The 10,909-nt window shown below is 35.3% G+C and overlaps 1 protein-coding gene across 6 annotated transcripts; it reads right to left on the minus strand.

Annotated features, from left to right (window-relative positions):
* Window positions 1–296: 296 nt before the first annotated feature.
* LOC18040400 lies at window positions 297–9,532 on the minus strand. 6 transcript variants are annotated; one of them, XM_024183312.1, is made up of 16 exons: window positions 9,311–9,532; window positions 8,472–8,686; window positions 7,408–7,544; window positions 7,210–7,320; window positions 7,001–7,099; window positions 6,745–6,853; window positions 6,447–6,647; window positions 5,940–6,108; window positions 5,745–5,823; window positions 5,563–5,656; window positions 5,271–5,367; window positions 4,435–4,528; window positions 3,730–3,802; window positions 1,243–1,416; window positions 989–1,114; window positions 297–773 (listed from the first exon to the last, which is right to left on the minus strand). In XM_024183312.1, the coding sequence occupies exons 1-16, from the start codon at window positions 9,321–9,323 to the stop codon at window positions 612–614; spliced, it is 1,953 nt and encodes a 650-aa protein (XP_024039080.1). In that variant the 5' UTR covers window positions 9,324–9,532; the 3' UTR covers window positions 297–611. The 6 variants fall into 6 exon arrangements, with proteins under 6 accessions (XP_024039080.1, XP_024039079.1, XP_024039077.1 ...); XM_024183311.1 differs by having other exon boundaries at window positions 5,563–5,659; window positions 8,472–8,683; window positions 9,311–9,531; XM_024183309.1 differs by having other exon boundaries at window positions 5,563–5,659; window positions 9,311–9,531.
* Between the last annotated feature and the right edge of the window lie 1,377 nt (window positions 9,533–10,909).

The raw sequence follows: 10,909 nt of genomic DNA on the forward strand, positions 1-10,909 counted from the left end.
TCAAATTAAGAACAGCATATTAAAAACTAGTCCAATTTAAAGTCCCACGTGGTCTTTGAGTAATGAAGTAATCGAATTGAAAGTCCCCAACACGACACCGCGTCAGAAGATTCAACCCCACTGGCCCAATCAGACGCACGATTATCGAGGAAGCGTTTCCTACCCTGGCCTCTCAAAAACCATTAGCATCGTAATGCAAAGGTGACGTGAATTTGCCGGCACGTGTCCGATATTTTAGGTTGTAGCAAGTAGCAACAACGAAACACAACTGAGGGTGCTCGGCGAGACAACTGAAGAATTCTAAATACGGTATTTTTTCTTTTTATTTTTCCCCTCAAAAGAGCCTCTATATACATGCAACAATTTCACTTGTAACCCCAACCCCACTTCAAAAATATGATTCCAGGAGCTAATGAGATTACATAGTGCCAGATGATAAAACCCTAGGTGAGATGATTACAGGAATACACCATCATTTTTATACACATGCAAAATTACAAAAGGGCTCTAAGTTCGTCTAACCATTTTATCTTTCAAGTTAATCGAGTTTCTACTAGCAAAAGTACACCGACAAAAATAAGAGGTGAACTCCATAAGATCATGATAAGTATTCAATGTCGGCAAGCACTGAAAATCTCGCCCCGCATGACATCAATCGGCAGGTGCTCAATTGTGTACCGCTCGGGACCCAGGTACGTTCCTGTCTTCTCCAACAGAGCAAGCCCTTCATCTCTACCATATCTTGAAGCATAGAGGTTTAGGTATTCAATGTCCTAATACAGCATCCAAAAGAACACATCAGAGACACAAAAGACAATTTTACTTATCTAAGCGAAAAATAACTAATTGGATGAAGGCACTGCACATAAATCTGTTTTTACTTAGAGCTAGAGATTCTGGTCAACTGAGAGTACTACTCGGAGACAAAGAATAAATGAAACCAAGACATGGATGAGCATTAAAATAAATAATAACAAATCCACCTGACCTGCAAACCACTCAGAATTCTCTCTAGTCTTAAGGAAGCAACAGGTTGACGCGAAGACGAGAACACCTCACCAGGGTAGAATAAAACCCCATCACCAGGGGGAAGGCCACGCCTAAATCTTATCTGCTAGCAATTGAATGTCCTATTGTCAGGAAAGGGACAAAAAAAAAAAAAGAAAGAAGAGAGAGAGAGGAGGAGAAGGGGCAGGCATCTTCGGACAAGACCAATCAAGCACTAAGCAGCCAGGCCAATACCTCAGCACTAGGAACTGTTGCCTTTTCATAACAGTTGGCACCCCAGTATAAGAATCCTGTTCCACCTTCTTTCCATACACGCCACATTACAGCACGATGCTGTGAACCTCGCATCCCAAGATGCCAATTCGGATGAGGATCAGATGGTCCCATGCAAACATATGTCCACCATTCCTTTAACAACAAAGAATTCAGTTGTCTTCAGCACCGCTTAAGAATGCTCGGAAATTTTATAACACATCCAAACTTCCAATTCTCCAATAAAAAGCAAATTGTCACAATGCATCAATATGGAACTGATGTGCCATTATAAAGAAATGGAACCCTTAACACAGAACTAATGGGCCATATACCTATTTTGCAACTAAAAGTCACAACCATAAAAGTGCAAGCCTGTTCAATATTGAATAAGTACAAGTTGTAAGGCATAAGAAATTTCTGTCAATCATGTCATCCTTCATCAGTTTCCCCCAAAAAACAAGCTATGCACATTAGATGACAATCACCAGGCCTAACAAACAGATATTGATTGACAGAGTAGCCACCATTAACATTACACATAACATTCTAACTCACATGACATTGAAATATATTAGTAAATAAATATGCATCTTCACAGGCTGAAGACAAAACCATGCTTGCCCTGTATGCAGAAGTCGTATACGCTTCTCCAGCATTGAAATCAAAACTAGAGGTTTGTACGGGTGACCTCTGTATTGAGATATGGCACACCTAGGCAATCAGCACAGATGTACTAGTTTCTACCGTTCACAAATGCTGATACTAAGCTTTGACTTTATATTTTTCAAATACATGTAATGTGGAGTCAAACCATTGTTCTTTTGAAAATAAAAATGTAAAAGATTCAATATGTGACAAGTAGGACATTACAACTCCAAACATATTTAAAAGGATTATTGCAAAAATTAAACCAATATCAAACTTCACCATGCTATACCAGGACACTTGAGCGCCATATAACCAACCACTCTCCCATTGGTCATTGTTCTAACCAACCAGTAAAATTAGTAGCAACTTATATCTCAATCTTTTGGTAGTTAAAAAAAAGCTATGATATCAAGTGTAAAAAAGGCCGAAGATAAATTTGGTTCCTTATTCCCATCCTGAAGCCAAATATAAGGAAATTGATGAAGGAGGTTTGCATTCTAATATTAAAAGAAACCCATCCTCAAAATCTTCAAATGTTCGACATGTCCAAGGATGGAATAAATAGTTATAACTAATATGCCATTTAGATTTCCACTGGTTCAACAGGCAATAATAAGGTAGCAGAGACCTTTTTCCCCCTTTTTAACAAAGAAAGCGCTAGGTTACTCTTAAAGCTCTCTCTTAAAACTTTCCATTAAGTGTTAAATTTTGAAGATCACTATCACAATAATATGAATAAGTGGAAGCCCTTATTTTCTGCGCAGGATAACATCAAATCATTACAACTTGGAATAGAAGTAAACCCTACCCTACCTCAGCTGGCCTGTACTCCCAACCTCTTATTGTGAGGTCACCTGGGACACGCTCCACATACTAACTGAGCTATAGCTTGTTGGTAAAACCATAAGGCTTAAACTGTAAATTTCCTGTATAAGTAGTGACACAACAATTCTGTTAATTGCTAGATGTTACTAATATTAGTTAAAAACAATGTAGTTTAATCTTGGGAGTAATTGAATTGAGGTCAGTTGCTCAAATTCCTATGCATTTGTCAACTCCTATCTGCAGGCACAAATTCAGTAGTCTTAACTCACTCCCCAGTTACCAACGTAGCAAGCAGCAAATCCAGTGCTGGATAGTGCAGTTACCATTCACCATATGTTTATCTTAGATTATGCAACTTATCAACTCAAATAGGCATTATTACCCCATTTAGTCAAATACAAACTGCAAAATCTTGAGTACTCAGTAATATAGTGCAGCTACCAGTCACCATACTGATTATCAAATCAAATGCGCATTATTAACACATTTAGTCGGTAGGAACTCCAAAATAACTTAAATATTCAGCCATTTTAAAATTGATAAATGTGATTACAATCACCAATATTTAACTAAAAGGTTCAGATAACAGAATAATCAATAAAATGATCAGCTCTAAACTTGTCAGGTCAACGGTATCTGTACGCTTAAATAATCAGTTCTTTTGCGTTGAAGAAAAATGGATATCAAGGGAAAAGATATCCACCTTAAACATGGAAAATTTATGATCAGCCAAAGTTGCAAAGATAGCATTGTAAAGAACAAATCAGGGGGAAAAAAAGGATTGAGGCACATGGTGAGTAAAGGAGGCATGCATGCATTGGGGCCATAAATGTGAAAAGCTGGTGATAAAACAATTATGTACAGCTCTAAGAACCAAAAACATGAGGACCAGTCAGTTGATAGTTAATTCCAAAAATCATCAGCTGTCATGATAGGGTAATAATATACACAAGTTTTCCAAAGCAGTAGCCAAAAGCTCTCAACACAAATTACCTCACCATTCTCGGGCTGCAATTCAGTGACAATATCCTTTACCAAATCCTCTCGGTTACCAAGTACCCACTCACTGCGCATAAAACAATCAATCTTTTAATATGCTATCCAATGTTGAACTTCAATGTCTTTAATTAAAAAATAAAAACTTCTGCCACTTAAGTTTAAACAACTTAATGTAACTACAAGAAAAAGCAATTAAAGGCATATAAAAGAGTAGTTAACTTTGGAAACAAGCATACAATGAAAAAAGAGTAACTAAAGTTCGGTAGGATTACTACTTGAAATAACAGAGAATACTACTTCAGAGGAATCCTTAGAATGTAATGACAATCATGGTAGTATATGAGGTAAACTAGAGCAATAAAGCGTGAAACCAGTTAGAAGATAGTCCAAACCAGAGACCCTTCCAACAGTAATGGCCGTGAAATTTCCAAATTTTCTAAAATTAAATAGCCAGTCAAGGCAGGGGAATTCCCATTCTTAGACAAACATGAGATCTGTGGACTGTATAAAACTGCATCCTTAGCCAAATGCTCCATTAACCATTTTAATCAATTGAATTCATTTAAATATAAAGCATCACAAATAAAATTATTCTCATAGCATATTACGATGATGCAATAGCAATACAAGGACTCTAAAAGTAAAACTACTCACCTATAACACTAAATTGCAGTTAAAAGGCCAAAATATGGTCAATACCTTGTGCAATAGATCTGAGTATGAGGCCGTAGAAATTTAGGAACCTTTACAAAAGACTCAAAAGGGGTAGGTCCAAGAGGTGCGTCACTTGGCCCTATGTAAAACAAGAAAACCGTGGGAAAACATTTGAACAATCAGAAAATAGCTTAATCAACCAAACATTAAATAAAAGCACAGCAAAGTAGCATGCAAACATTCAAGAGTTATTCAAAAAACAGATGTCTGTAATATGTAAACAGTAAGGAATTCTTTGCCAAAAACATGAAACGTCATCTAATGACATAGAATTAGAGCAATTTACTCCGCCAACTAAAAATAGCACACATAACCCCAATATAAATTTAATGGAGTTGACTAAACTAAGGTAATATCAGGAACACACACAGAGACGTCCACACATCTTAAACATAAAACACAGATATGTAAGTTATATCATTCAAATAGAATTCTATTGATGGGTTGTCATAGCATATGCAGATTGATTTCGTACTGACCAGATAAAAGCAAAATCCAGAAGAACATCCATACTCCAATAGTTACTGATTCAAATAAACTTGAGTTGTGAGGGATCTTGAAAGTGGAAAATACACCACTTACAAGATTTCACAAATATTATTAGATTAGCCAATTATTGACAGAATAAAAGCACAAAAATTCCATAATTGTCAATTCAAAGATATAAACCATTAACTGCAAGGTCCAAAGTCCACAACAGCAACTCGACAATCACCCAAATGGTAACAGCAGGAAAGATTGACAAATCACTCCAATGAAATGGAAAAAAAAAAAAATAATAAATTGGAAAGTACACGTAAAATAAGGTGATCAAACCATACCGCAATAGTACGTGGTTAATACACGAGCATCAGGGGCATAAGCATGAAGTTCACTAGCCATATTGCGAACAGAACTGTAATGCTCCATGTTCAGTGGCTGCCAATATATAATTCATAATACATTGCAATTGCATTAAGAACCATTTGCAAGTAGCATGAAGACCAATTACTATTAACACTCACTGATGGCAGTTTCAAGGGAAAAAAGATAACGAAAATAATAGCAATGTCATCAGCAGTTATGTTGACTTGAAAAGCTCATGATTCCTGGCAATAGTAAGGGTGTTCATACCTCATCCCATAAGTAAAAATAGGCTTTCTTCCAGTGAGCTTTTGTCCTTAACAGCTCAATTTCCTTCCGCACGTAATCCTTTGCTCCGTCATTGCTGCTGCAAATCCACAAACCAGATGAAGTTGATGATTTTTATTTGTAAAATACATCGAAGCAGTGATTATGGACAACAAACCAGATACCTTAAGACTGGACTATAAGGTACAGCATAAGCTGCTAGTCGTGGGTCTGAAAAGTATTCATCAGATTTTGGATGATCAGCTGCAGGTGGAACAATAGAATCAGCATACACACCAAATGAGGAAGAGCAAGCAATAAGTCAATTTTGAACAAGTATATTTAAAATTGATGGATAACTTTCAGCTATATTGACTTACCTGGCCAAGGGCATGTGTATGTCAAAACCCGCATGCTTTCACCCCACCTGCAAAAAAATGGGCTGATTCTATACTGAAGAAGCCACTTGAAATGCTGATCTAATGCCTCATACCACTCATCGCTCCCATGTCGAACACCAAAACGATCCTCAATTACGGTATCAGATATCTAATATATAGTCAAAGAAGCAAGCACTGACATCTCATACTCACAGAAAAATGTACCTTAAATATGTCAGTTAGCAAACTAACAAGAAAAATGTACCCCCAGCCCCCTTTTTTACCCCTTTTATTACTTCTCATAGAAGGCTTCAGTAGAACTATATTACAGTAAACATTCTTTATCACACACATCAAGAGCAAACTGGCAACTAGATCCAGATATATCACAAATGACATAATTATTAAAAAACTTTTCAGAGTCAATTTTGTGTTCATGAACACAGTAGGTTGGGGTTGGGTGGGATTCAGAAATATAATAACAAAATAAGCAAATATACAGGATACACCAATTACAGCTGGGAGTGACGGAGTTGCAGGAAGAATGAAGTCCCAAACTGTCAAACTTAACTTCACACGTACTGAAAGATTAGATATAGCATCTTCATCCATCATATCAATTGGTCCGTTATCTGAAAAAAACTCAGAAAATAGTGGAGAAAAAATAACTCTTCTTAAAGTAGTAGCCGTAGACTTCGCTCTTTCTACCTAAAAAACAATGGCTTGTATGAAAACCCTGTAACAAGTTCTACCCAAACAATAAATAAGGAATTAAGTAAGGAAAAAAATAGATTCAGAAACTTACCACTTCATGCAAAGGTTTTCCTTCAATGGGCTCCACATTATCAAGACAGTTCCTAAGCTCCATAAAAAGTCGATGCTTCTCACCTTTGCCCAAGCATTGTGATGACAATCTGTAATTAGCCAAAATGAATTATCCATGTTGGGCATAAAAAATAACAGAAACTGTAATCGTGTACTTAATGCACACCAACAAACACTTTTGACAATGTGGAACACAAATACATAAGTTAGTGAAGTAAAAGTGCAAAGAATGTTACTCTGTATCTGCTTTAGAAGTAATAGTGATCTCCCCTTCATACAGACCCGGAGGCTGAGCAGATGGTGCATCTATGGAAACCCAAACTGCAGTTGTTTCCCTGCAGCCGAAGAAAAACCATCACTGCCTCAGCTTCACACAATGAGAAATTAAGGTCTTCTTTATATCACAACAGAATAAGCACTATCACAGCAGTAAAATGGACAGTACCCAGGAAGCAAACTTATTTGACAAACTGGTAGGTCAAGCGGTACAAGGGCATCAGGGACACCTAATATGGGAACAACACGCCGCAACATTAAAGATTGGCCGACAACCAACCTGCCAGAGCCAATATTAGCAAAACTAAGAGCGAAAAGAGTCATTAATCAAGCTGCAGCAAGAAGAATATATTTTCAAGATACTAACCGATCACCAGATGCAGAGCATAAGTCACTACACTGGACCTGTACAACCCCAGCAGTACTAGAACTGCTCCAGGAAACTTTTGGACGTAAAGCAATTTGTACACTTTCTCTCTCATTTCTAGCTGCCAGAAGATTTATCTTCAAAAAGGAAAAAAAAAATTAGGTACCAGAATACAACAGCCGCTCAACGTGTGTGCCAAACAATGTCCAAGGCATATTATTTATATAACAAATCAGAAATGATTAGACATCTCCATTCTATTCTAACTAACAATGGTAACAGGGAACATGTTCCAAATGGCAGGTGCTTGGATCCAGCTCACTCACCACAAGGGGAAATAAGAGTAAATAAAAAAAAAGGATTTCGTTCCACATAAACCTTTTCTAAAATCTCTTAAACTTTTTTCTTTGGTCTAAGAATGTTATATTCATGTTGCTTAACAATTAGCAAAGCCCAACCCCATGACTGAATAGTAGCCCAACCCCATGACTGAATAGTAGCCCACCCTATCTGAACAGAAGAAGAATTATTTTCTTTCGTTTAAGTAGTAACTGTAAAGACATAACAATCACATAGGATTTAAGTAGCAACTGCAAAAGACCTAACAACTAAATTTGATGAGAGTTCTCGATTTTTAGTTTGTTTACAATAATATACAATCTATGCCAAACTTTACCAATTTGGATATTCACATGTCAGAAATAAGCAGTAAGCACTGTGGTTCATCCAAATGTCATATATCCATGTTCTTAAGAGCAGCATTAGCTACTCATATAGGCTCACAACTGCGAAAACTAAGCGGTTAACATCATCATATTATTTAAATGTTGTTTGAATGAATCCAAGTCACATGTTCACCGAATTTACATGGAAGGAAACAAAAACTCTGACAGGAGCATTTTCATCCAGGAACATGTTCATAGACAGAACATTTGTATACACAGAGAAAGAATTATAAGAGTATTTAAGCATGGGTTACACTCATACAATGTAATGTGATCATATCAATAGATAAATTAACCGCAAGCGCAACACAACTGCAAAAATTATGCATTAATACTTACAGGCTCCAAAGGTCTAGGCATTTCCTGTGGTCCCACATTTGCTGTGCTGGGCATGCACCACACGTGCACTAAATCTGCAGTTGGAATTTCTGTTGGATTGATAGACCCATTGAGTGGACCTGAACTTTGTGAACAATTATCATTCCATCCGTATGCTGTCCCTCCCCCGGCAACACCTTCAACCGGTGGCACAACAGAATCCTGAGGATTACCTGCTAAGCATTTCAACATGTAATATAGAAAATAGAGACAAATTAATCACGTCACCATGATTGAACTATAACAAAAGGAAGGAGCATTCAGACTCCTGATTGATACCATAAACCTCACGATTATAAATAAACATAACTGAAATCAGCGTGATGAAGCAAAAGATCTCATAAGCTAATCTTTCTACTTAATTCATGAGTTTGAACCAAATTTTAGATAAATTCCTCAACCTTCAAGAACAACTTACTGAAATGAAACTTTACTTTAATCACAAGAACCGAATATAATAATAAAAAAAAATTTGCAGCCAGTTTTTTTTTTTTTTTTTTAACTAAACCAGCTCCACAAAATAAAGCACAAATTAAGAAAATAAAATAAAATAAAATAAGAAACGAACAAATCCGTTTGGTTTTCGGGAAAATCCTCTGGGAATCTTGTGAAAAGAAAAATAATAATAATAACGAAACAACTGTTTTAGAATTCTTCCATTTTCCTCTAATTATCTCAGCGAACAAAAAAACAAAAAAAAAAGGACACATAAATTATAATGAAGATATAGATAAAAGTAAAACCGGCATAACGCAACGTAACAGAACTGATAAGAGAAGAACGTGAGTGCTGATATTTACCGCTATTATCCATTACGGTGCGGTCTGGTGCTGTTTGTGCAATTACTTTGATCCTGATAAATTCTTGTGAGTTCGGTTTCAGTTTGGTGCATATACAGAGCAGGTTGATAACCTGTGACAGATGATCGCGTTTTGAGAGTAAATAGATATGACTAATGAGTTGCTAATTATAGAAGCGTGTTATATTTGTACTCCCGGCTTTGCTTATTGCACTCCACCTATTACCACTGGTAGTATGATAGCATATCTGAAATTCTGAAGCGGCCCCCAACAAAATTATTACTATTTCCACACCCAATGAATTATCCGAATTGGCTCATTTAGGGAGACAATTTCATTTTTTCTATAGGAACCCAAATCAATAATTTAATATCAATTTTATTTAAACTCAAAAATTGAGTTTATTTAATTCTTGTAACTCCATATGTGTGTCATTACTTATATAATGAAATTACATAATTAAAATATTATGTTCCTTCTTCTTTTCTTTTCTTTTTTTTCTAAAAGAAGATAATATTTATTTTATCACGATCTTCTTTTATCCATAGAATTAATAAAATGAACAAGAATAAGGAATCATTTGGGACTATTGTGCTGCCTAAAACACATATTAAAGTTTAAAACCAGCAGTCCCAACTGAGTCTAAATAAGTTCAAAAAAGAAAAAAGAAAAAGAATAGTTAATAGTTCAATTACCAAATATCTACTCGCAGCTGGTCGACAATAAATATCCAATTTGTATGCTTGACGAGTACTGAGTCCACATGCCTGATCTTTTTTCCGCAAATTTTCTTTCCAAGCTAGCAGCATAATAAACTATAAAACGCACTCTTTCACCATGGTGTACTCCAAGTTACGAGAGTCTTTCAAATTTAACGAAGAAAAGTTAACTTAATTATAAATAAAGTGAAAGAAAATTAGTTTGATTATTAATATCAAATTTTAAATTTTAATTTTAACCATTTATTTCATTATGAGAGAGAAAAAAAAAATTACTAAGAAAAAATCCATATCTAAAAAGCCACAATCTTCTTCTTTAAAAAAAAAAAATCATCAACTAGAACTATAAAATAGAAATTATCATGAAAATATCAGTAACCCATGGATGACATTGGTTTACTACCCCAGAGACTTCTCAGAGTTTACATCCACAAAATCATCATTACGTCTCCATGCTAAATCATGGGACATATAATAATCAGTTCTATGCAAAATATATAACGAACTTAATACATATAACAGCTACAACGAATTGTTGTTAATCTTTGCAAGTCTCATACCCCAGAGTATTGGTGGATTGGATTGTGGTGTTCAAAATTCAATTTGATCTGTAGAAATTTAATTCGTAAAAATTCGATTTATGGATTGATGGATTAGATATGGATTTACTTATGTGAATCCGTAAAAATCTGCGAATGCGCAAAAAAAAAAAATTATTTAATAAAAAATTTAAACTTGTAAATATGATATTATACTTACTAATAAATAAATAAGATAAAATATAGTTATATTAATAACATATTATGTCTTATCTGACAATAATATAAAATAAAAATAATTAAATAAAAAATATAACTTCCTAAGCAGTTAATTTTTATGT

This window comes from Citrus clementina, unplaced genomic scaffold (genome assembly GCF_000493195.1).
Source record: "Citrus clementina cultivar Clemenules unplaced genomic scaffold, Citrus_clementina_v1.0 scaffold_5, whole genome shotgun sequence".
NCBI classification, from domain to species: domain Eukaryota; kingdom Viridiplantae; phylum Streptophyta; class Magnoliopsida; order Sapindales; family Rutaceae; genus Citrus; species Citrus x clementina.

Coding starts and splice junctions, on each gene's coding strand:
- LOC18040400 (XM_024183309.1), bottom strand. Junction 5,368..5,562: donor ATTTTTACTTATGGGATGAG/GTATGAACACCC, acceptor ATATATTGGCAG/CCACTGAACATGGAGCATTA. Junction 3,803..4,434: donor ACTCAGATCTATTGCACAAG/GTATTGACCATA, acceptor TTTTATGCGCAG/TGAGTGGGTACTTGGTAACC.